Raw genomic sequence first — 25,971 nt, 5'->3', positions numbered from 1 at the left:
CGGCCCCCGGGCGCAGGCCAGGCGGACTCGTGTGGGAAGACGCGTGTGGCGTGTCCGATGGTCATGCGTGGCTTCCAGTCAGGGTCCATGAGCTCTCCCCCGCACGCTGCCCTTCCCGACAGGAAGCCCACGCGGTTACCTGTTTCCACCCTCTGCTGCTGGTAGGAACGGTCGCTCCAGCCCACGCTCTGTCACGGCTTAGCTTCACGCTTAGGAGAGGAGAGCCGTGCGGGGCGATGGGACCAGACACGCCCCGCGCGCCGCACGCCTTCCTGCAAGAGGGCCGATCCCGCTGTCCGGGGGCGAGCGGGCGGCGGTGACCCATTCTGCAGGGAACCTTCTGGGAAAGGGATTCATTTTATTTCTCATGTCCCGGGGCCTTTCTAAGCCCAGGGCAAGTGGCTTTACATATTCCGCTTTCATCTTTCAGAGATAAAATAACACACAAGGCACTTAATTAAAAACGACCTAATATTTACAGAAACGCCTTCTCTCTGTTCCGTCCCCAGAGCGTTCCAAAGGCGTCCTGTCCGTCCGTTCCAGGATTGTTAGGCTAACAGGCAAGTCCCACTGTTAAATTTGTGTGAAATATTAGCGTGCACGTGGCCGCCGGGAACAGGAGCGAAGCTAATAACCGTTTCCTCTGAGAGATTTGCAATCCCAGGTCCCCTGCAGGCATTCTCTGTCCTCAAGGCCACGGACGTCCAGCAGGGCTGTTCAGTCGGTTCTCGTTTTCCTATTTGTTTTACACTCAAGTGCCTGCGGCCACGAGGCCCCGTTTTTTCTTCTCTACCCCTCTTCCTCCCTCTCTCTCTCCCCCTCTTCCTCCCTCTCTCTCTCCCTCTCTCTCTCCCCCTCCCTTCCTCTCTCTCTCTCTCTCCCTCTCTCTCTCCCCTCCCTCCCCCTCTCTCCCCCTCCCCCCTCTCTCCCTCTGAATGCATAATTGAACACGTGCCCCCCCCTCCACCCCCCCACCATAGTTCACACTCACTGCAGTCACCACCCCTCCCAGGCACTGTTCTCACGCTCCCTGTGAACTCAGTCCTGACCCTCACGTCATTGTCCCAGCGGCAGAGGAGGCAGCTGGGAGAGGGGGCGCTGTCCACACTGAGCCAAGCGGTCATGACTAAGCTTGGCTCTGACCTGCAGGCTGGCCCTCAGGCCACTGATAACAGGACATGATCGGTTTATCATGCCAGTGCCCCACGGGAGCCAGGAGTGGCGATGTCAGTGTCGCACCAGCCGGCCGAGCGCATGCTCCCTGAGGTCCCACTGTGGCCGCGCCGTGATCCCGCCGTTGCTCCCGAAACAGCACACGTGAGATGCATCCTGTGGCTGAAGGACACCCCGTGGCGGCGGTGGGACATTCTGTGGCTGTGGGCCATCCCGTGTCTGTGGGCGATCCTATGTCCATGGGCCATCCTGTGGCTGTGGGCCATCCCGTGGCTGTGGGCCATCCCGTGTCTGTGGGCGATCACGTTACCTTGGGCCATCCTGTGGTTGTGGGCCATCCTGTGTCCATGGGCCATCCTGTGGCTGTGGGCCACCCCGTGACCGTGGGCCACCCCGTGGCTGTGGGCGACCCCGTTACCGTGGGCCATCCCGTGGCTGTGGGTCCAGCAATGGCTGTGGTTGCTCTCTCTATGGACCATCTTATCTCCAAAGCTGTTGGCCGTCCTGCTGCTAATTTCTGGCGTTCACAGCGTTGATGCCTCTTGTACCTGGACGGGTTTCGAGGAGACGGGGTTGTTTTCCTGCCGGTTTCCTTCGTCACGGGGGCGGGGCGGGGGGGGGGGAGGTCCCCTGAGATTGCAGCTTATGCTCCGCCCCGGGGCAGAGTCTCCAGCACTTGGACACGTGCGGCATCTGCTCTGCTGCCGTCAGCGCACAGCCACGCTCCCTGCTTGCTTAGCTTACAGACGGGCCCGCTCTTAAGCAGAGGCATTGAAACCCACCTCCCGAGACATTCCGTGTTGGTGTTTGTGGGAGGTGTGTGGTCCTTTGCACCATGTATGGGCCTGGCCACATGGAGCTGTGTTCCCGCAGACCTGCCCTGTGTCTGGGGAGCGGGACCCAGCAGCCCGGGGGCCCAGGCCACACAGTGGGCTCACGTGGTTTGGGTCTCTGCTCCGAGTCTTCGGCGTCTCCGATGCTCAGCTTCTCCGTCTCAGGCGCTGGAGAGCAGTATTGCCTGAGAAATCCCGCTGGGTCCTGGTTGGCTACAATGTGGAACCATGACCACTTCCTGGCCACCACAGTGTTTATAAGACTCACACAAAGATAGGCTGTGGCCCGGCCGGCGTGGCTCAGGGGTTGAGCGTTGACCTATGAACCAGGAGGTCAGGGTTGGATTCGCGGTCGGGGCACAGGCCCGGGTTGTGGGTTCGATCCCCAGTGTGGGGCATGCAGGAGGCAGCCGATCAGTGATTCCCGCTCATCATTGATGCTTCTCCCTCTCCCTCTCCCTTCCTCTCTGAAATCAATAAAAACACATTAAAAAATAAAAGTATGCCCGTGCTTATCAATTTCTGTCACCTGAACTACCTGGAAGCCCAGTTACTGAGCGAGCAGGGCCGTGGCGGGTGGTGCAGCGAGTCCCTCCTGAGAAAGCGGCGAGGCGCCCTCCTCCCTGAGCACGTCTGTTCCCACCTCCCCCGCGGCTCCTGCCCAGTCTTCACACCTGAAACCAAGCGCGTCCTTCAGGGAACCCAGACGGGAAACGCCTCGGGCACGCGAGCCCAGATCTTGGAAAAAATAAAACGAGAGACTCTGCATGTCAATGGGGGAAAAAAAGGCACATTAAAGGTGAAATGCAAGAGCGAGTTTTCTTCATGTTTCACAAACACCACGTTCCAACGAGCGATGGATTTCACAGATGAGTTCACTCAGGCACTGAGAGTGTGTACGCACGACACCGCACACCGGGGCCGTGAATGTGTGTGTTTTAATTCCTACCAACAGCAAAAGCAGAAATAAAGCTGGGACCTCCTCGTACGAAAGGCCTCTGCGCACGAGGGAAGCCGTCCGCGTGGGAACGCAGCCACTGCACCGGAGGGCGCGCTGGCGCCTCACGTGTCTCCGGAAGGACGTTGCCTAGAGTAGCTAAGTGAACGCTTACCGCTCAGTCCTCAGAGACAGCGGCCCCGTTAAAACGGGCATTCGATCTGAACACGTAGACATTTCTCTGAAGGAGGCAAGCGGCTGGCATCGTGAGCTCCGAGAAATGCCGATCACACCCAGTGAGCTGCCACCTCACGCCCACGACCCTGGCTGACTCCGCAGGCCAGACACCCACGCCTGTCGGGAGGTGCTGGGCCCTCATGCAGAGCGGGTGGGAACCTAAAACTGGGCGGGTGCTTCGGAAAAACCTTCTAGCAGCTTCTCAAACATATCAAAGCTGAGGTACCCTAGGACCCAGAAGTTCAACTCTTAGGTGCAGAGCCAAAAGGAGCCAAAACATGTCCACACAAAACCGTGTACTTGAATCTACAGAGCAGCATTCCCATCAGCCAAACCGTGAAGGCAGGCCAATGTCTGGCAGCTGAGGAATCTCTCTGTATAAAAGCCTAAGCCACTGTTCAACCATTCACCTGAGCTATGACGCACACTGACCACCAGGGGGCAGACGCTCAACGCACAGGCGTGGAAACCTGGAACAGACTGATGAATCTCAGAGGGAAGGGGGGAGGGTGGGAAGAGATTAACCAAAGATCTCAGATGCACACCAGAGGCCCGGTGCACGGATTCTTGCACCGGTGGGGTCCCTCGGCCTGGCCTGCAGGGATAGGACTGAAACCAGCTCTCCGACATCTCCCGAGGGGTCCTGGATTGTGAGAGGGCACAGGCCAGGCTGAGGGACCCACTGGTGCACGAATTCGTGCACCGGGCCTCTAGTGGATAAATAAACGAGGTGTGTCCTTGTAAGAAACACCATCAGCCGCAGAAGGAGTGAAGAGGGAACACAAGAAGACACCACGTGCCCTTGTGATAGAGGGCAGGGCAGGTCATGGGACTGGAGCCACGGCTGTCTAACAATTACTCACTTCACTAACCAGAGACGAGAGGTTCTCTCACAGACCCCGGGACACGGGAGGAGGAAACAAGGCTGCAGAAAGATAAGAGGCCGCTATGGGTCCCTGACCCAGAAAGGAAGCACATCTGAGAACGGACCGAGGACGGACACGCTTTGATTTGGTGGCTGTGCCGGACCCTGGCCCCCTCCGGGAGTTTCTCTCAGGAACGCTGACCATCCTCCTGGCCCAGGCCCGGGCCCGGGCTGAGCCGTGTGTGACAGCACAGACGATTAGCCTCCTCGTGACCGGACTCTGGCTCCCGGAGGCCGGACGGCAGACCCCCTCCCCGTCCACGCTGCGCTCGCAGCTGCCTAGAGCTGCCTGCTCCCTTGTGCGCACAGAACCGCCAGCCGGCCAGGGCGTCGGGGCAGGTTCTCATGGACGACTCGCCGCCGGCAGGGCGGGAACCAGCGCTCATGTAGGATGCACCCCGTCTCTGCGTGACGGGCTCCAGGAGTGACAGGCAGCGGGCCGTGTTCACAGCCGCAGGGAGCGTCGCGCACGGACCTGGGCGTGGCACCCCCTCAGAAGCCTCGCGAGGAGCTGGACTTGGATGGGCAGCCGGGGGTCCCCGGGGCTCCCCCTGCACCTTCCATGTTTCCCTGGACCTCGGTCATGGCAGGCTCTCGGCCAATCGGACGACTCTATTTTACGGGAGTGGATTCCTCGACCTCTGGGTGGTCCCCCCAGCCCGGCCCCCGCCCCGTCCTCCATGTCCCCTCCTGCCACGTGTTTCTTGGGTCTCGGGCAGTTTCCTGCTTCTCGCCCACGGGGCACAGGGCCCGTCAGGAAAGACTGAACCACACGGCGGCTCCCAGGGTCCCAGGAGCGGCAGCCGGATCGCGAGGTGCTTTGGCCGCTGGCTTTTGAGTTCCAAAGGGGTCGCCCCACAGTGAGAGGCCGGGTAACCTCTGTGTCTGTGGGCGATTGTCCCTCTCTCTCATCCCCGTGTGCCTGCTCCAGACGTCCGTCCCCGGGTGACCCCCGGCTAGTGTGGCCGAGGACCCAGTATCGTTTCCCCTCGGAGAAGAAGGGGTAAGTTGGTGGTCGGCAAACTCATCAGTCCGCAGAGCCAAATACCAACAGGACAACGATTGACATTTCTTTTGAGAGCCGAATTTTTTAAACTTAAACTTCTTCTAACGCCACTTCTTCAAAATAGACTCGCCCAGGCCGTGGTGTTTTGTGGAAGAGCCACACTCAAGGGGCCAAAGAGCCGCCTGTGGCTCGCGAGCCGCGGTTTGCCGACCCCGGTACGAGATTTCAGTCCTTCCGATGCCTCCTCAGCCCTCGGCTGGAGCCCTCCCAGCTGCACTGACGCCGGAGAGCGCCCCCCGCGACTCCGCTCGCAGCTGCTGGTGTTCGCTGAGGCCCAGGGCTCCTCAGGGGCTTCTCCGTCACGTGATCACACCGGTTTTTAAAAAACAAACACCTGACATTCGAAGTCTTTGCAAATGTGGACGGACACCTGTGGGCAAGAAGGAACCATGCAGACATCGGAGGCAGCTAGAACCCCGTCTCCCCGCAGGGTTCAGTGACGGTCTGAGCCTGTGAGCGCGGTCTGGCCTTTTCCTGGTTCAACTGGAGAAAGGCCCGGCCCTGGGCGGGGTTAGGGACGGGGCCGCGGGGCTTCGTCTTTGTGTTCGTTTCAATGGGTCTTCGTTAACCGAGCGCCGACTGTGTGACATTTATTACCTGAAGCGTTAGCTCCGAAGGTAAACGAAGGCGGGAGAGCGAACCTTGCCCGGAAGGAGAGGAGATGCGGGTGTCAGAGTGGATTCACCTGCCGCGTGGTGTCCGTTCTTCACGGGGCGGGAGGTTCCCAATGGGGAGATGGAGAGAGGGGGTGAGAGAGGGAGCAGTGGAGAGAGGGGAGAGGAGAGTGAGCAGTGGAGAGAGGGGGGAGGAGAGCGAGCAGTGGAGAGAGGGGGGAGGAGAGCGAGCAGTGGAGAGAGGGGGGAGGAGAGGGAGCAGTGGAGAGAGGGGGGAGGAGAGCGAGCAGTGGAGAGAGGGGGCAGGAGAGCGAGCAGTGGAGAGAGGGGGGAGGAGAGCGAGCAGTGGAGAGAGGGGGGAGGAGAGCGAGCAGTGGAGAGAGGGGGGAGGACGATGAGCAGTGGAGAGAGGGGGGAGGAGAGCGAGCAGTGGAGAGAGGGGGGAGGAGAGCGAGCAGTGGAGAGAGGGGGGAGGAGAGCGAGCAGTGGAGAGAGGGGGGAGGAGAGCGAGCAGTGGAGAGAGGGGGCAGGAGAGCGAGCAGTGGAGAGAGGGGGGAGGAGAGCGAGCAGTGGAGAGAGGGGGGAGGAGGGTGAGCAGTGGAGAGAGGGGGGAGGAGAGCGAGCAGTGGAGAGAGGGGGGAGGAGAGCGAGCAGTGGAGAGAGGGGGGAGGAGGGCGAGCAGTGGAGAGAGGGGGGAGGAGGGCGAGCAGTGGAGAGAGGGGGGAGGAGGGCGAGCAGTGGAGAGAGGGGGGAGGAGAGCGAGCAGGGGAGAGAGGGGGGAGGAGGGTGAGCAGTGGAGAGAGGGGGGAGGACGATGAGCAGTGGAGAGAGGGGGGAGGAGAGCGAGCAGTGGAGAGAGGGGGGAGGAGAGCGAGCAGTGGAGAGAGGGGGGAGGAGAGCGAGCAGTGGAGAGAGGGGGGAGGAGAGCGAGCAGTGGAGAGAGGGGGCAGGAGAGCGAGCAGTGGAGAGAGGGGGGAGGAGAGCGAGCAGTGGAGAGAGGGGGGAGGAGAGCGAGCAGTGGAGAGAGGGGGGAGGACGATGAGCAGTGGAGAGAGGGGGGAGGAGAGCGAGCAGTGGAGAGAGGGGGGAGGAGAGCGAGCAGTGGAGAGAGGGGGGAGGAGAGCGAGCAGTGGAGAGAGGGGGGAGGAGAGCGAGCAGTGGAGAGAGGGGGCAGGAGAGCGAGCAGTGGAGAGAGGGGGGAGGAGAGCGAGCAGTGGAGAGAGGGGGGAGGAGGGCGAGCAGTGGAGAGAGGGGGCAGGAGAGCGAGCAGTGGAGAGAGGGGGGAGGAGAGCGAGCAGTGGAGAGAGGGGGGAGGAGAGCGAGCAGTGGAGAGAGGGGGCAGGAGAGCGAGCAGTGGAGAGAGGGGGGAGGAGAGCGAGCAGTGGAGAGAGGGGGGGAGGAGGGCGAGCAGTGGAGAGAGGGGGGAGGAGGGCGAGCAGTGGAGAGAGGGGGGAGGACGATGAGCAGTGGAGAGAGGGGGGAGGAGGGCGAGCAGTGGAGAGAGGGGGGAGGAGAGCGAGCAGTGGAGAGAGGGGGGAGGAGGGCGAGCAGTGGAGAGAGGGGGGAGGAGAGGGAGCAGTGGAGAGAGGGGGGAGGAGAGCGAGCAGTGGTTGCTTAGTTCCCGCCGATGGAGGGGAGAGCACAGGCTCTGCAGAAGCGAGAATGACCGAATCCGGGGGTTCCGGGCGGGTCCTGATCAGGGATTGCGGGCGTTTCCGTGGCGCGGAGCCCTGTAAGGAGTCAGCCGGGTCTTCGAGGCCTCGGACAGCGGGACTGTGGGCCCAGCTTCCCCAATCGCTCACGGTTCTGAGATCACACCCCCAGAAACGATTGTTTTGGTTTTTTCTTTTAATCCTCACCCAGGGGTCTGTTTTTTGTTTTGTTTTGTTAATCCTCACCCGAGAGAATTTTTTCTTTTTTTTTTTCAGCATCACACACACAATCCTGCTCCTGGCTTCTCGGGGAGCCCTGCGGTCGCAGGCGGCACAGGCGGGCGCTGGCTGGGAGGCGCCCCCGTGCTGGCCCCTCGCCCCGCGTTCGGAACGGGCGGCTGTGACAGCCTTGGTCTGTGGACAAAGCGCGGCGTGGTTCCCAGCGTCAGCATCAGCCGGCGCGGCCACCACAGGCCCTCCGGCTCCCCTCCCCCCCCCCCTTCCCGCCCTGCGCGGGCCAGGAACCCAGCCGAGCGCTGCCTTCCCGGGGACGGCCTGTGACTCTAAAAGAGCCATTCCCAGCCCGGCCAGTGTGGCTCAGTGGTCAAGCACCAACCCATGAACCAGGAGGTCAGGGCACAGGCCCGGGTTGCAGGCTTGATCCGCGTGGGGTGTGAAGGAGGCAGCCAATCGATGGTTCTCTCTCATCACTGGTGTTTCTCTCTCTCCCTCTCCCTCTTCCTGTCTCTGAAATCAATAAAAACATTAAAAAGAAAGTGATTTCCAGTTTCCAGGGAATCTGTGTCCTCGAGATGCCGAGACTCTGCAGGTTGTGGGTGACGCGAGCTTCTGGGGCGGAATCGGCCGACACGGAATCGGCCGGGTGTTCCCAGCAGGAGCACGGAGCCCGCGTTGACACGTGTCCCGCCCCCACGCGCGGTTACACAGGATAACAAAGTGACATGAGGACGGCCGGCTGCGTGGATAACACGGGACTGTAATGGCCCGTCCCCCCCGCTCTCCCCCTCCTCCCCCCGCGGCCGGAGGTGCGCCGTTAATAACCGGATCACCCTTTTTACGAGCGTCTCCTGGGCGTGGAGATAAATGTCAGTTTCCGTCGCTCACGGTAATCACTGTGGTCGCCTCGGCGCGCACCCTGGCCCTGTTCCCGCTCTGCTTCGTGGGAACCCTCCCTTCATTCCACAGGCCCCACAGACGGAGAGCGCAAGTCGCTTCGCTGTAAAGAAAACACACCGCCCGTAGCCGAGCCAGAGCCGCCCCGTTGCCAGGCCCGAAGCTCCCTCCTCGTCCGTTTCCCCTTTCCTTCACCGCAGGGCCAGCCCGGGCCAGGGGTCTGCATTCCTCGAGCGTGCCCTTCCCACGCTCTAGGCCAGGAACCCCCGCCTCTCACCGGGCGCAATAGCCCCCGAAGCTCCCTCTGACGCCAGTGTCTCTCACCAAACTCATACCAGACGTCGCTGCAGAAACTAACTCTGTGTTCAATCAAATTCCATCTCCTTCCCTTAAGCCCGTTCCCTTCCCTTCCTCTTCCCTTCCCTTCGAATCCCCTCCAATCCAATCCATTCCCTTTCATCCCCCCCTTTTTAAAAATATATTTTCATTGTTTTCAGGGAGGAAGGGAGAGGGAGAGAGAGATAGACACGTCAGTGATGAGAGAGAATCATGGACCGGCTGCCTCCTGCACGCCCCCTTGTCCGGAATCGAACCCGGGGCCCTTCATTCCGCAGGCAGATGCTCTATCCACTGCGCATGGCCTGAGGGGACGGTGCAGAGCCCAGCGGTACCTGGAGGAGGCAGATCCAGGCTGATGACGGTGTGGATGCTGGTGGCCGATGGGATGTTACGTGAAGCGTGATTCCCCAAGGCGTGGCTTGGGTGTGTGACAGAATAAAGGAAACTCGTGAGTCCACGCCAGGCCCGGGTGGCTCAGGGGCTGAGCGTCAACCTAGGAACCAGGAGGTCACGGTTTGATTCCCGGTCAGGGCACGTGCTCGGGTTGTGGGCTCGATCCCCAGTGTGGGGTGTGCAGGAGGCGGCCGATCCATGATTCTCATCGTTGATGTTTCGATCTCTCTCTTCCTCTCTGAAATCAATAAAAATATGTAAGTTAAACGGAGTCCAAATGTATGGTGACAAAAGATGATTTGACTGTGGGTGGAGGCACACAATGGAATGTACAGAGGATAGAAATGTACGCTTGGAACCTATGCCTTTATTAACCTCTGTCACCCCAATAATTGTTTGGGGGGGCGAATAAGCATGGTTTATTTTTCATTTAATGTTTCTATTCTCCTTTACCAGATAAAAATGATTTTTGCACGGATCTATTTTTTTAAATAAGCCATCGAGACGGTTTCCTCAGACACACAGCGTTGAAGGTTTTTTATTTTCTGACCCACATAAGCTGCTTTTACTCTCGTTAACCTAACAGGAAGGTCTGCAATCTTCAATCAGCCGACATCAATCAGCAGCAATAACAGCAGCAATTCCTCCGGCCGTAAAAAGAAAGCCCCTCTGACCCCGCGCGATGGCGTCCTACCGCAGGGACTGTGACGACAGCCAGGCGGAAACCGCACAGCGAGGCCGCCCCAGGGAAACGGTCCGTTACTAACGTCGTCGTCGCTGCAGGGCAACAATGCCCGGGTCAGGGGAGTGTCTGCCCCAGGCCTGGGAAACCCTAAGTTTAATAAAAAATGTGCAGGAGGCCAGAAGGGGGAGCCCTCGAGCACTGCCGCTGGGCCAGTCACAGAACCCAGAAGGAAGACCTCAGTTACAGGCCCAGCAGGAGGGTGCACGGCAGACTCTCTCCCTGCCCAGCAACGAGCCGGCCAATCGGAAGCCCCGCCTCGCCCCGCACTCGCCTTCCCTCCAATGGACTTTCATGCAAAACAGCTGCTCCCAGGGGCCTCCATTTTCTCTATAAAAGCACATCCTCTCCTCGCTGGTCGGACCTGCCTGTGCATTTGGCCAGGTTCTCCTATTTCTGAAAAGGCCCGTTTTGCTGGCAGAGTCACCAGCCGTTTTATTTTTAAAGTCGACGTGCCTGGGGCTCAGGCCCCGAGGACGCCTGAGGCTGGTGAGCGACCAGGTGCAGGGCCCGAGCCGCCCGCCGAGCCCCGTGTGCGGAGGGCGTCTCTCCGGGACCCACGCTCCACTCCCTTTGCGTCTTGAGCTTTGTCCTGATTTGGAATTTTGCTTTATTTTTTCACGAAGTCACCGCTTCCTGGTGAGTACTGGTTGGCTTCCTGTTTGTGGTTCTCTGTGTGGGAGCCCCCGAGTCACCATTCCGTTGGGAAGGGAGGAGCCCCGAGTCCCGAGTCTCAGAGCAGCTGGTGGGAATCAGGCCCCTGGTGGTGAGAGGTTCCAGGGACTCCGAGGGGCGACGGGCCACCTGGTCCGGGCCGGCCTCCTGTGTGTTTCCGGGGAGCGGTGACCCCGGGGGCATCTGCGGGTGCAGGGCCGTCCCGGGGAAGCTGGGTTTAGGTGGATCCACCTGCAGGCGCGCCCTTAAGAGAGAATCCCCGCCGGCTGGCCTGGCTCCGTGGCTGAGTGCTGACCTATGAACCAGGAGGTCGGGGTTTGGTTCCTGGTTGTGTTGTGGGCTTGGTCCTCAGTGTGGGGCGTGCAGGAGGCAGCCAATCAAAGGATCCTCTCTCCTCATGGGTGTTTCTATCTCTCCATCTCCCTTCCTCTCTGAAATCAATAAAAATATATTTAAAAGAGAGATAGAGAGAGAGAACCCCAAACCTATCAGAGACAAAGGATACGTTCTTTGATGCTCTGCAGAAAAGACTTAAAGATAAAACGACTAAGAAGCAGCTTGAGACGGATTTGTACAACATAGAAAACAGAAAACCTGAATTAAAAACACAAAGCAACCCAACAAGGAACACCCAGGTGGGCTGGTGCGGCCCCGGAAGTCAGTCTATGACGGACCGTGGCTCCCCTCCTGGGAAGAGGACGGAGACTCGGGGGTGCCCAGGAGGAAGCGGCGTCTCCGGGACGGATGCTTCGTCTCTTCATCTCGATGGTGCGCACACGGTGCTCGCGGGGGAGACGTGCTGAGCAGCCCCCTTCAGACCCGCCCTTTCCTGCGTGTTCGACGCCGGGAAGGGCTTACAAACGCTCCGCCACCGGCCGCCTGGGGCCTGCTCTCTGGCCAGCGCCCCCTCCAACCGCCGTTCACTAGGTCCCGCCCTCCACCTCCAAGTCCTCCCTCGTTCTCCGTCAACAGGCCGAGCCATCGGTTCTCTTTGCGTCCACCCTGAGTCCTGCCTCTGCACTAACAATAGTGACCCACACAGGCCCATCTCGGACCCACGGGGCCGTCACGTCCCGAAGGTGACCCCCACGAAGGTGACCCCACGCCTCCTCCTCGAGGGCCTGGCAGTCCTCACGCCGCCGCAGTGTGCGTTGTGGGGCCTTTGAGAATGGCCTTCAGCCGGGCAGAAGGAAGACCCGTTTTGCTCAGTGAGATTTATGACGGAATTATTTACATCCAACGGCAGTGATGATGTGGATTAAAAAACTCCTTGGCAAGCGATGAGGGGCGTGGGAGGGAGCCGTGTGTTTGTGGTCCGGGGTTTGTGACCCTCGACTCGCGGCACGTCTGTCTTCTGGAGGAATGTTCAGGAAGCACCGACGACCACCAGCCTCGCCTGCTCCGAGAAACAGCGGTCCCAGGCCGTTAAGACTGGACGTTTCCAGCCCGAGTTTATCCGGCGCGCGGTGATTAAATTTCCAGGGTCTGGCATGAGCATGCCGACCTCGAAGCTTTAATCTTCTCTCTGTCGTTTATTTGATTTGTGATCTTAAAAATGTACTTTCTTCCCCCAAACTGCATTTTAAAAGGTAAATGACGGGAGAATCGTTCCAGTCTGATGAGAGGGCGTGGGAATTAGATGCGGCTCATGGAGCAGGGCTCCTGCAGTGGTAACAGGGTTCCAAGGAGGGAGAACAGCTGCTCACAGCCCCCCACGAGCAGTCCCCCCGAGGCTGCTCACAGCCCCCCACGAGGAGTCAGTAAAACCCAGGCTGCTCATAGCCCCATATGAGGAGTCCCCCCGAAGCTGCTCACAGCCCCCCACGAGGAGTCCCCCCGAGGCTGCTCACAGCCCCCCACGAGGAGTCCCCCCCAAGGCTGCTCACAGCCCCCCACGAGGAGTCCCCCCAGGCTGCTCATAGCCCCATATGAGGAGTCCCCCCGAAGCTGCTCACAGCCCCCCATGAGCAGTTCCCCCGAGGCTGCTCACAGCCCCCCACGATGAGTCCCCCCCGAGGCTGCGCCGTGAGGACAGGGTGCTGACCCCTCGTTCCTGCGCCCTGGGTGGCGCCAGGTGGGTTTGGTGACGTCCTCCTCATGATCTGAGCACAGAGCATGCTGGGAAGTGGAACAAGAGCTGCTATTTCCGTGGTTTGACCCTTTTCGCTTTCTGCTTCACAAAATAATAGTAGTCATTTCAGCACGTCAGATGGGTCTGACAATCGGTTCAATTACGGTGATCTTTTAAAAAATATTTTATTGATTTTAGAGAGAGGAAAGGAGACAGAACATTGACGAGACAATCATGGATTGGCCGCCTCCTGCACGCCCCCTACTGGGCATCGAGCCCACAGCCAGGGCCGTGCCCTGATCGGGAATCGCACCCTGACCTCCTGGTTCACGGGCTGACGCTCACACGGAGCCGCGCCGGCCGGGCTGTCCTGGAGCCCGTGATGGGAAGGTTGAGGGCGTGAGCGGAATGCTGACGCCGGGCAGGAAGGAGACGCAGAGGTGACAGGTGAGCGCGGTGCTGCTCTGAGGCGTCGTGGTCAGGAGGGGAGGAGGAGGAGGAGAAGGAGGAAGAGGAGGAGGGGGAGGAGGAGGAGGAGGGGAGGAGGAGGAGGAAAAGGAGGAAGAGGAGGAGGAGGGGGAGGAGGAGGAGGAAAAGGGGGAAGAGGAGGAGGGGGAGGAGGGGGAGGAGGAGGAAGAGGAGGGGGAGGAGGAGGAGGAGGAGGAGGAGGAGGAGGGGAGGAGCGGTCACCCGTGATGCAGGGTAAGGGGGGGCTTCTGAGAAGGTGTGTCTGTCACGTGAAACCACGCGCATACGTCCCCCTGAAGGCCATTCCAATTCCCACGGCCTGGGCTTTGCACGCGTGTTAATGACCGTTGCTGGGTGACAGACGGCCACACACCAGTAGCTTAAACAGACCCATTCGCCTGAGCCAGCAGGTCAGAGGTCCGGGAGACCTGCCTGGGTCCTGGCCGGGGCCCCCCAAGGCGAATCGCGGGCTGTCGGCACCCCGAATTCCACCTGGAGGTGCAGCTGGACGACCGGCTCCCACTCCCCTCAGGTTTGGGGCAGAGTGTGTGTCCTTGGTGCTAAGAGTTTATTCGCTCCTTTAAGGCCAGTGAAGGGGTGGGAGGGGGTGGAGAGAGAGGGGGGGGGCGGGTGGAGGAAGAGGGAATGCTGCTTGGCACTGCCTGATCAGGAACACGGCCCCCACACCAGGTACACGGCCCCCACACCAGGTACACGGCCCCCACACCAGGTACACGGCCCCACACCAGGTACACGGCCCCCACACCAGGTACACGGCCCCCACACCAGGTACACGGCCCCCACACCAGGTACACAGCCCCTCCTGAGTGCCGCCCGCTGGTCACACCCGGGACGTGGGGCCTGGCTGCGCCTCGTCTGAGGGGCAGGCGGGACGCGTTGTGGGCGGAATTGGTGTGTTAGTGGCCGCCTGTGAACGATCCAGTTAAAGCGGCAGGAAACATGCTCACTGCAGCCTCGTCCGGGACAGCGAGGGGGACGGTGTGGCAGGAATGGGGCGTTAAAGGCCTGGGGTGCCGGGACTTCCTGTGACGGGATGGGCACATACTGAGCGTCTGAGCCGCCAGAGGCCTTTTCCTTTACGGCTTAATTTTATAAGATCATGAAATAAAGTTAATCCCCTACACAGGCTGACTCAGCATCAGAGCATTATAGCCATTGCGTTCTCTCGGAGCCTGCTCCTCCTTCCTTCCTCCCGGGAGGAGGAACGGCAGGCGATCCTGAGCGGGCGGTCAGACCCCGGGCAGCCTGGCGGGAGCAGCCGACCCTAAAGGCACCCGCTCCGTACGGGACACAGAGGGACCCGCTCCGTAGGGGACACAGAGGGACCCGCTCCGTAGGGGACACAGAGGGACCCGCTCCGTAGGGGACACAGAGGGACCCGCTCCTTAGGGGACACAGAGGGACCCGCTCCGTAGGGGACACAGAGGGACCCGCTCCGTAGGGGACACAGAGGGACCCGCTCCGTAGGGGACACAGAGCACCCGCTCCGTAGGGGACACAGAGGGACCTGCTCCGTAGGGGACACAGAGGGACCCGCTCTGTAGGGGACACAGAGGGACCCGCTCCGTAGGGGACACAGAGGGACCCGCTCCGTAGGGGACACAGAGGGACCCGCTCCGTAGGGGACACAGAGGGACCCGCTCCGTAGGGGACACAGAGGGACCCGCTCCGTAGGGGACACAGAGGGACCCGCTCCGTAGGGGACACGCATGCACGGGCCCACGGGCAGAATCGCCGCCCGCACTGGCTGCTGGGAGCCCACGAGCCAAAGCGAAGGCACGGGCTGAGCTGGTGGCGCCGAGCACGTGTGGGGCTGGGGCTGGGGCTGGGGCTGCATGTGGCCTCTGACGTTTTAGCGAAAGCTGGCGGATTGGGCCGCCGTTCTTCGGGGACAGACGTAAGGAATGCGCACGGGAGTCCTGCGACCATCACCCCGTCTGTGCGCTCCTTCCTCCCTTCCCCCTTCTTCTCCCCCTCCTCCCTCCATCCCTGGCTCTCTCTTTCCCTCCTCCCTCCCTCCCTCCCTCCCTCCCTCCCTCCCTCCCTCATTGCTGGTAGAAAAATAGGAACAAACATTGTGTCTGCTGTGAATTTCCACCCTTCTCTCTTCAAATGGAACCGGGTCTTCCGGATGCTCAGTCATGCAGGAAAGGGGTTGTTATCCGACATGGAGGCCAAGGAAAGGGAGGGAACGCTGTGGTGGCAGAGGTGGAACCGCCACCTGTCTGTCTGTCTGTCTGGCAGGCCCACCTCCTCTGCTCTCCACGCAGCCAGTCCTCAGTGGAGTCATGCTGTCCTGTGAGAGCCGTGGGGTGAGATGGGAATGGAGTGAGGTCATTGTTTTCCCAGGGTTGTTATAGGGGCTGTAAAAGGCAGGGTGGTGGTTTACGGGGTGAGAGGCGGGATCAAGTCCCAAGAGGGGGTGCTCGCTGAGGCTGCAGCTGAGTGGGAGCTGGCCGTCAGTTGGGGATCCGTCAGGAGGCCTCATGCATGTGTGATCACGGCTGGGAGGGCTGTGACCCCAAACCAGATCTGCCAGGAACTCGGGGCTCCCTGCTCTCAGGCGTGTGGGAGGGTAGCATCCCTTCGGGGCGGGCAGGGGGGGTCGGAGCCTGTGCGAGGATCTGTGGGCGCAACTCCAGGAGGGTCTGGCTCCCACTCGCAGCCCCTGTGCCTTCAGTGGTGACCACTCGCTCTGGCCTCGGCTTCTCGCTCCAAACTCAGGTCTGAAGCGTCTGCGCCGTCGCCCACAGCCTGCGGGGACGGACTGTGTGGGAGGCACAGCTTGGGGTTGGAAGTTGGGGAAAACGCGGTAGCGTGAGGGGAGATGAACATCCCAATGATGGGAGTTCTAGAGCGTCTTCCACGCCCAACGGGGCGGACTCACTGTCATGGATCTTTGACTAAAATCTCTTTGTTATGATGAGACTTAAGTGTCAAAACATCGTCGTCCTCAAAGTAAAATCCCCTGGCCTCCGCCGCTCCTGGAATTCAGAAAAACCACGCCGATTTCTTACCCGGACCTGAGGTTCCCAGATGAGACGCTTTATACACACAACGTAAAGCCGTCCTCTAGCTGCTGAATCTGTATACGCGCCCAAAGGTGTCACGTGGGTGCTGGGCTCTTAGGAACAGACCAGTGTACAGACGGGCTCAGTCGGGGCGTGAAGAGGCCACGTGGAGAGCACATACATGTGCTGGGGAGGAACCCCCACGCTGCGAGGTTATCACGTCGAAGCGTCTCAGTGCAAAAAGTATGGATATTCGAACATGGTCGTCAGGCGAGAATGTGAAAATGCGGGTGGAACAACGAGGGGAAGGGAATAATGTGTATGGAGCGCAGTTTCTACACCAGAAGCACGGAATAGGCATGAAGCACATGAGGCACAGTTATGTAAAATGCTTAGACTGGTGCTCAGAGAACTCACGCATGTGTGCATGTATCTATCCTATCTAATTAAAGGGTAATATGCAAATTGACCCTAACAGCAGAATGACCAGAACGGCCGCTGGACCAGTCACTATGAGGCGCACTGATCACCTCTCAGTCCCTCCCCCGGCTGTCAAGCACCGATCACTTGATGGCCACCCGCGGTGGGGGCAGGGCTGGCGAGTGGGCGGGAACGGCCGACCTCTTGTGTGGGATCCCTTGTCACGTCCCGTCCCGCGTGTTTCAGGGTTCCCGTTCAGGTCCGGTTTCTGGAGAAGGCTGCAATCAAAATGAAAAGAGACTGGAAAAGAGTTAATTTGGGTAAATGGGGGCCAGGCGGGAGTCCACCTCTAGCTGGAGGACTACTCACTGCTCTGGCCTTTGCTATCCACTTTATTGGGGTTCTGAGATACACCCATATCCTTTAGGCAGGAAATTCCAATAATAGACAATCAGCAAAAATTTACATATGATTAACAGGTGAGAGTTGCTTTAACTTCCAATGTCTCAACTAAACAATGAGTGAATGGCTCTGACCATTCAGAGCGATTCAGGTTGACCAGCATTCCAGATTCCCTTTTCACATTTCCAATGTCTCAATGTTTGGTTTCCGGCACTCTTGGTCCCTTCTCCCAGCCATCAAGCACTGATCACCTGATGGGGAATGGGGAAAGCGGGGGCGGGGGGGGGGGAGTGGCTGTGGGGGGTGGGGCCAGCTGCGGGCAGCTGGTGAAGATGGCCCTGATCGCAGGCCTGGGGACTGTACCCGCACACGGATTTCGTGCGCCGGGCCTCTAGTAGATTATAAGCAGCGACTAGTGTTTGAGCTTCATCATCTTTTTTTGGGGGGAGGAGGGGATACTGACTGAGTCCAAACCGTGTTCCGGCACTGCACTCGGAGAAGCTGGTTCAGGGACTAGCAGAGTAGAGACTGTGTCCTGCCGTGACCAGTCAGTACCCAGAGATCAGAACAGACACATGAGGAATGACGCAACCAGGATAGAAGACGTTCTCGGTGATTGGATTAGAATCCAGGGGCACGAGGGAGTTTGCAACTGAGTCAGTACGTGGTCATGTGATGGCCTCAATGGTGAACTTCTGTCATGTGTCTGTCTCTCTGTCTCTATTTCTGTCTCTATCATCTCTATCCCTGTCCCTATCCCTAACCCTCTCCCTCTCCCTATCCCTACCCCTGTCTCTGTCCCTGTCCCTGTCCCTGTCTCTATCTCTATCTCTATCTCTATCTCTATCTCTCTCTCTGTCTCTCTCTCTGTCTCTATCTCTATCTCTATCTCTATCCCTATCCCTCTCTCTATCTCTATCTCTAATTTATCTATCTACCTACCTATCATTCATCTCATCTGTGTATCATCTATTTACCTATCTATATACCTATCTATCTATCTATCTATTATCTATCTATCTATCTATCTATCTATCTATCTCTATCTATTGTCTATCTATCGCTAATTTACAGGCATCTTCTTGCCAATTGCTATGGTTCAGCTGGAGCTGTAAACATAAAATTAGAAAATATTTAGAGAAAATAAAGAAATAAGTTAAGCAGCTTACACATTTTCGGGGAGTGGCGGGAATTTGAAGACCCCAAACAGACAGGTTCTCTTCCCTGCCCCTCGGGCCTCTTGGACCTTCGGTGGAAAGGCTGCTCCGTGTGGCACCGAAGCAGCTCGCCGCGGCCGTGCCTTCCACGGGCTCCGATCCCGGTCTGTCCCGGGGCCTCCCTGAGACAAAGCCAACGAGAATGATGCTCTTTAATAAAACCCGTCTCCGAAATAATGAGCTCATCCGAAGCAAAGCATGCTTGACTCTCAGCGGTGACTGGCGTGTAGCATGTCGTTGTTTGAATGCTTGCTGGCTAAGTCAGGGAGGAATGGCATGCGTGCCAGCTCCTGACGGTATATAAGGGCCCAGGGCAGGTGGGAGGCTCACACCCTCAGAACCACCTCCCGAAGCACAGCCGAGCTCTCTCCTCCTGACAACATGTGTGGCAGTTACTATGGCAACGCCTGTGGCTACGGCTGTGGCTATGGATCTGGCTACGGCTGTGGCTACGGCTCTGGCTACGGCTGTGGCTACGGCTCTCGCTATGGCTGTGGCTACGGCTCTGGCTACGGCTGTGGCTACGGCTCTGGCTACGGCTGTGGCTACGGCTCTGGCTACGGCTGTGGCTACGGCTCTGGCTATGGCTGTGGCTATGGATCTGGCTACGGCTGTGGCTACGGCTCTGGCTGTGGCTACTGGGGCTACAGGCCATTGTGTTACAGAAGATGCTACTCTTCTTGCTGGTAGAGCATCACTATCCAATCCTCCCGTGCTTCTGAAATGACCCCCCGAAGTTAGCGTGACTCAGCGCCCACCCCTCAGGTTTTCTGCATCCGAGAAATCTCATGCTTGACAGAGGTCCCGCCCTCCAACTGCCCTCGTCTGCGTCTGCGTCCGCGGCCTGTGGCTACCATCGGATTAGTTTCTGAATGTTATCCTTGACTCCTTCATCTCTGTTCTCTGTTATGATGGTGTTGATGATACGAACATCCTGCAGTTTTGCAAATCACCATTTTAATAAAAATGTGCTTTTTTTTTGTTCTAAGAAATCTGTGTGTACTGGCTTGTGAATTCCTCCTTTTTGAAACGTTATGGGCGATCTTGAAAATTGGGCTAAAGTGTGTGACTTCAACTGTGGGTTCCTCCTTGATGCAATACAAGCATTTTTGTCTTGTACCTGAATCCTAAGAAATGACTTCTCCACCTATTTCCTATGGCTCACCTTCTCGGCACTCGCACACACAAGCACAGATCACACCATTTCAGAACGGGGCTGGAGCCCCTGTGTCCACAATGGACCTGGAAGGTAAAGAAAAAGCAAAATGATACGCACTTAGGAGGAGCCGTGTGAAGTCCCAGAGAGAGATGTGGCCAGGGCACTGAAAGGAGAAATGGGAAGGAGACAGCTTCCAGGGTTTCTGAGGAATTAGAATCAGACAAAGGCATTAAGCATGACGCGTAGAGCATTAAAGAAAAGACGCATTAGAAGAAAAACACTCCATTATATCGTCGGCATTCGATGGGAGCGCAGTTATATTCGTTTGCATGTATGGAGACGGGTGGAATTGATTTGTCACCCAATTGACAAAGGCTTTTGAAAGGGCCACATACTATACACTAAAGACAAAGCAGGAAGATGACAAGCTGTCTTCTCAGAGTGTTTACAGTAAATTAGGCAGAGGCAGAAGAGCAGCCGTAAAGACCGTTAAGATAAACGGAGACGGCCTATTCTTGCTCTGGAGGGAATACACCAGGTGAATGGGAAGGAGAGGAAGGCTGGGGTGTGAGAGATGTCCCTCAGGGGGTATTGGAAGTTGGGACGATGAGCTGATGCCTGTTGTAAGAACAACCAGAACGGACAGCGGCGCGTGTATGAGGTGAAGAGGAACCGCCGGGCTCTGAGCAGGTGCAGGTGGTGCCGTGTTCTTCCTTTTGTGGGAGAGTCTGGCCGCTGCCTCCGTGGCAGCTGGAGGAATGGGACCTGGCGCGTCTGGTGGCTGTCCGAGTGGGAGAGCCCATTGCTTTGTTGGTGGTTTTTTTCTAATTAAAAAAATTTTAAAAACATATTTTTATTGATTTCAAAGAGGAAGGGAGAGGGAGGGAGAAACATCAATGATGAAGAGAATCATTGATCGGCTGCCCCCTGCACGCCCCACACTGGGGATCGAGTGGGCAACCCGGGCCTGTGCCATGACCCTAACCCTGACCCTGGACCCTTCAGTTCGCAGGTCAATGCTCTATCCATTGAGCCACACCAGCCAGGGCGCTTTGCTGGGTTTTGACGTCCGTGTCCTTTTCTCATGGACCTTCCAGACCCTAACTCTGAGGCCCACGGATGAGGCCTTTTCAGACTCAGGTTCAGCTAATGGGATCAACGTGCCACCGTGGCCCCTCATGGCAGGGTCACCGCACAGAGTCCAGCCCTGAGGTCCCTGGGGCTAGGAGACCCCACAGAGTGGTCCCCGCCCCCAGTCAGCCCCAGTCAACAGGGCAGGCAGTTCCCCAGTGGCACCTCCTTGGGTCAGACCCGAGGCTGAGCGCGCTCTAGGGACCGCGGGAAGGGACTGCTAACAGCGACAGCTCCTTGAAAAGGCAGCTGATGGTTTGATAGTTCCTGTCGGGGAGGCGTTCTACAAAGAGCAGGGACGAGTGTAGGCACGGGTAAGGGCATTTATGACCCAGGAAGGCGCCTCCACAATCTACCCTTTCACATGTTTCAGAAATCTGAAATGTCTGCCGCTCTCAGTCAGAGAATTCCTAGACCGGGCGTCCTCAAACTACGGCCCGTGGGCCACAGGCGGGTGTTTTTTTACTTCAAAATAAGATATGTGCAGTGTGCATAGGAATTTGTTCATAGTTTTTTTTAAACTACAGTCCGGCCCTCCAAGGGTCTGAGGGACGGTGAACTGGCCCCTGTTTAAACGTCTGAGGACCCTGGGATAGACTTTCAGCAGAGGAGAAGGCCACGTGCTGCTCAAGTACGAGGAGCGGGGGCCGTAGAAGCAGAAAAAATGTGTGTGCGCGTGTCTGTGTGTGTGTGTGTCTGTGTGTGTGCACATGTGTCTCTCTGTGTGTGCACGTGTCTGTGTGTGCGCGTGTCTCTGTGTGTGCGTGTGTCTGTGTGTGTGCACATGTGTCTCTCTGTGTGTGCGCGTGTCTGTGTGTGCGTGTGTCTCTGTGTGTGCGTGTGTCTATGTGTGTGCACGTGTCTCTGTGTGCGTGTCTGTGTGTGCGCGTGTCTGTGTGTGCACACGTGTCTCCCTGTGTGTGCATGTCTGTGCACGTGTCTGATGTGTGTGTCTGTGTGTGCATGTCTGTGTGCGCACGTGTCTCTGTGTGCGTGCGTCTCTGTGTGTGGCGTGCCTCTGTGTGCGTGTGTATGCATGGTTCTGGAGTAGGCTGAGGAAAAGGAAGACTTGGCATGTGTCACGTACTGAAGCGCACTGTGGAGGAGGAAGATAGCTGTGTTAGTGGGGAGAGCTATATGTACTATCGCCCCAGGGCCAGAAAACTACAGTCCGTTCTATGTCGATGTCCAAGTTCTCCTGTGAATAGAACACAGGCACATACCCACGTTCGGTGTTTTGAGCATCTATCATACGTGTTCCCCACAGCTACCAACTCCAACACAGGCTGGGACACCAGCTAAAGTGGCATCATGCTTGTCGATCTATTTTGGGTAAGAAATTAGTGGGTTTTATTGGAGTCGCTTATTTCCTGATGCTTTGGCCCTGCTTGTTACGTTATTGTGGAATTAATTGCTAGAAGAGTTTGCGATGGCTTTGGCAGAAGGTGTGAGGATTTAGGTGAAAATGCTTCTTTGTGGGGATGTGGTGAGAGTAGGTCCTGGTTGCGTGAATGAGAAAAAGGAAATGCAAGAGCAGGAGTGCGCGTGTCTGCCCGTAGCAAGTGGAGAAAGGCAGGGACGGCGGGGGGAGACGGAGACGCGCTCTCCCGAGGGTGTTTCTAGAGCACGGAGCTCAGCTCGGGTCTGGACACGCATGTCTTACTCCATGGTCCACGCCCAGGAATGGCGCCTGCAGGAGCAGGGCCTCCCACGTTCTTGCACACCCACCTCGTGCTGCCCGCCGCCGTCTATCTAGAAAAGCCATCGAAGGAATAATACGAGGAAATACGGTCACGCCGAAGCTGTTTTGGGGAGAAAGCAGGTGACGTGAACTTGGCGAGGGCTGCGGAGTTGGCAGGAATGAGCCAACGTGAATGTTTTGGTGGAGAGGACTGTAAAACGGGGCCCATCATAACTGAAAGGCAAGCCTGGAGTTTGAGGATTTAATCTTGTCGTGGAAGTTGCTGATCTACAGCACGCTTTCCCTATGATGACGAAAAACTGAGATGTTTGGACAAGTTATTTTTTTTTTTTTATTACAGAGAGAAAGAGAGAGGGATAGAGAGTTAGAAACATCGATGAGAGAGAAACATCGATCAGCTGCCTCTTGCACACCCCCTACTGGGGATGTGCCCGCAGCCAAGGTACATGCCCTTGACCGGAATCGAACCTGGGACCCTTGAGCCCGCAGGCCGACGCTCTATCCACTGAGCCAAACCGGTTTCGGCAGGAAAAGTTATTTTTACTCAAATGCTGTGGTTTCTAGAATTAACGTTCAGAGTGTTCAGAAGAGTTTAGGCCCGGTCAGTGTGGCTCAGTGGTTGAGCGTCGCCCTAGGAACCAGGAGGTCAGGGTTCGATTCCCAGCAAGGGCACATGCCCGGGTTGTGGGCTCCATCCCCGGTGTGGGGCGTGCAGGAGGCAGCCGATCCATGATTCTCTCATCATGGATGTTTCTATCCCTCTCTCTGAACTCAATGAGATACAAATATTTTTTTGGAAAAGAAGACTTTATTCTCAGTGGGTAGGATGCTAGCACGCCCCCTGGGCACGTGGGAAGGGTTACAGAGTAGGATCTGAGAGGGCGGAGTTGTCTGCGTGAAGTTCACACCAGCGTTTGACTCTGACAGTGAGGACCACAGAGAAAGGAAATCCACGTGACGAGTGTGCAAGGCAGTCGTTCCAAAACACGCGCACGTGTAGTCCGATGACGCGCATGTTTGCATTTGAAAAACTGAGGGGAAAAACGATGCCTGGACTTCTGCCCTCGCCTTCACGTCAGAGGAGGAGATGAGTTAATTCAACTCTGACCCCAGCCCTACGCGTTCTTGGGCCAGACTGGACCGTCCGTGGCCACGGTCTTCTCACTGTAGTGTGTGTGCACGTGAGGAACTCAGTTTCTGTAAGAATCAGATGAAGTGCCCTGGCTGGTTTGGCTCAGTGGATATAGCGTCGGCCTGCGGACTGAAAGGTCCCAGGTTCCATTCCGGTCAAGGGCATGTACCTTGGTTGCGGGCACATCCCTAGTGGTGGGTGTGCAGGAGGCAGCTGATCGATGTTTCTCTCTCATCGATGTTTCTAGCTCTCTATCCCTCTCCCTTCCTCTCTGTAAAAAATCAATAAAACAAACAAAAAAAAGAATCAGATGAAGTAATGAGTGTGAGTGTGCCTCAAGAGCTATAGAGGGAGGTAACAATAATAACACTTTTCCTTATATGATGTCCTCTACAAGAAAACAGCAATTTTTACAGGTGGAAACACGTTACGGACTCTCGTTCAACAGCTGGCGAGTGCCTTGTCTTGCAGACTCACAGAAAACAAAGACAGGCATTGGCCGTGGCTCACGGCTGACGGCGGGGCTCACGGCTGAGACCGCAGCTGACGGAGCACGCTCAGTGCCGCAGTCGGGTTGGGCCCGGGGCGGTGCAAGGACGGGGCGATTACACCCACGCACGCCGTGCATCTCGCGGATGCTTCTTTTTCTAAAAATACATTTTATTGATCTCAGAGAGGAAGGGGGAGGGAGAGAGAGAAACATACATGATGAGAGAGAATCATGGATCAGCTGCCTCCGGCACACCCCCTAATGGGGATCGAGCCCGCGACCCGGGCATGTGCCCTGACCAGCATTGAACCGTGACCTCCTGGTTCCTAGGTCGATGCTCAACCACTGAGCCACTGAGCCCCGCCGGCGGGCGAGGGATGCATCTTCCGTGAGCTGCAGCCTAAACTGTGCTTTGAAGAGTTGATGTAAGTGGGCGCGATGCTTCCCAGCAGGGTTCTACGGAGAGAGAGGCCGCTGTGCACCAGTTCAGACCTTCGTCCCCCGCCTGTCCTGCCCGCCCCCACCCCACAGGGGCCGTGCTTCCTGGGCTCCACCCCTTTGGTGCGGGGTCACCCGAGGATGCCTGCCCTGGGCCCTGCCGAGGGCGCCTCGCTCCGGCCCAGGCGCTTCCCCGTGGGCGCTGAGGGGTGAGGCCTGGCGCGTCGCCCGGTGCCCACGTGTGTCCCTGGATGCGCAGGGGGCCTCCTGGCCTGGAGTGAAAGCCTACGCCGGCGTGATGACATTCCACAGACGTGTTTCAGTCACGTGTCCCTCAGGCAGCGGTGAGCTGTCCCTGTTCAATGTGTGGATTGTGTCTGTTTTGTTACAATTCTCATGACCAGCTGGGCCACAGCCGTGCATCACACCTGAAACATGTGTCCTGAGGATGAGGAGCTTTTTAACAATGAAAATTGCTGTGTTAACGAGGGCCACGCAGGAGTCGTGTGGGCGCCCCGCCCTTCCCGGGGGTATAAAGGTCTCAGGGCAGGAGGTGGCCTTCACACTCAGAAACCCCACCTGCTCCTCCACCAACTACCGACCCCCTCGAGGCATCATGTGCTGTAACTTCTACGGGAGCTCCTGTGGCCGCTGTGGCTACGGCTCTGGCTACGGCTACGGCTCTGGCTATGGTTGTGGCTATGGCTCTGGCTATGGCTGTGGCTATGGATCTGGCTACGGCTGTGGCTATGGCTCTGGCTACGGCTGTGGCTATGGCTCTGGCTATGGCTGTGGCTACGGCTCTGGCTATGGCTGTGGCTATGGCTGTGGCTACGGCTCTGGCTATGGCTCTGGCTATGGCTGTGGCTACGGCTCTGGCTACGGCTGCTGTGGATACCGCCCGTTTGTCTACAGAAGGTGCTATTCTTGCTGCTAGGATGGAGCTGCCACTCGCCTTGTCCTCGGAAGCGACCCTCCCCAGGCCTCCCTGTTGGTGTCTCACCATCCCACTGAGCAGAGCGTGGTCCGAGGCTGCAGGAAACGGGGTCGCCCCGAAGGGCCGGGTGCTGTCGGGGGGGCCCCTGTCGCTCCGTGACGCTCCCGGAGGGGGAGGCCTGGTTTTGCTCGGAGGCCACGTGCAGGCCCACGCCGCCCACCCTGTGCTTCCGCGTGGCGGCGCTTTCCCAATAAACACGTGTCGTTGGTCCTAAAGGCTCTGGTCTTTCGTGTCAGGCCGGCTGCAGCCGATCGCTTGCTTTTTATCTTCCGTCTCCGTGACCGCCTCGGAGATGACACGCCCGAGGCCCCGCTGCCACCCGCTGCGTGTCTTCCAGCCCCTGTGGTGGGTGCCGGGCACACGGACCTTACAGCGTTTTCCTCGAGGGCTTGTTCTTGAGCACGTGTGTCCCATGACCTGGGTCTGTCCCTATTACTCAGCACACCCAACAATGCACGTGTGCGCGCACACACACACACACACACACACGCGCATGCACACGCCTCAGAAAACCTGCTTTGAGAAAGTGCTGATGGTGAGAACCGGGCGGGAGGGGAGACGGAGGCTGCTCTGGGCTCGGAGTCCATGTATT

At 58.1% G+C, this 25,971-nt stretch overlaps 2 protein-coding genes across 2 annotated transcripts; both read left to right on the top strand.

Annotated features, from left to right (window-relative positions):
* The first annotated feature begins 18,711 nt into the window (after positions 1–18,711).
* On the top strand, positions 18,712–19,020 carry LOC103289942 (keratin-associated protein 21-1-like). The gene has a single exon (XM_008145819.2). It carries the CDS (start codon positions 18,712–18,714, stop codon positions 19,018–19,020), a length of 309 nt encoding a protein of 102 aa, XP_008144041.2.
* A 5,978-nt stretch (positions 19,021–24,998) lies between these two features.
* LOC114233054 (keratin-associated protein 21-1-like) lies at positions 24,999–25,319 on the top strand. Its single transcript, XM_028151953.2, has one exon. The coding sequence runs from the start codon at positions 24,999–25,001 to the stop codon at positions 25,317–25,319; it is 321 nt and encodes a 106-aa protein (XP_028007754.2).
* The last annotated feature ends 652 nt before the right edge of the window (positions 25,320–25,971 follow it).

The sequence above is a fragment of the Eptesicus fuscus genome, chromosome 3 (genome assembly GCF_027574615.1).
Source record: "Eptesicus fuscus isolate TK198812 chromosome 3, DD_ASM_mEF_20220401, whole genome shotgun sequence".
In the NCBI taxonomy this organism is placed as follows: Eukaryota; Metazoa; Chordata; class Mammalia; order Chiroptera; family Vespertilionidae; genus Eptesicus; species Eptesicus fuscus.
The sequence above is the reverse complement of the archived record's forward strand: the minus strand, read 5'-3'. Positions and strand labels throughout refer to the sequence as shown.

Excerpts from the sequence above, each read along its gene's own strand:
- LOC103289942 (XM_008145819.2), top strand. The coding sequence starts at position 18,712 with ATGTGTGGCAGTTACTATGGCAACGCCTGTGGCTACGGCTGTGGCTAT.
- LOC114233054 (XM_028151953.2), top strand. The coding sequence starts at position 24,999 with ATGTGCTGTAACTTCTACGGGAGCTCCTGTGGCCGCTGTGGCTACGGC.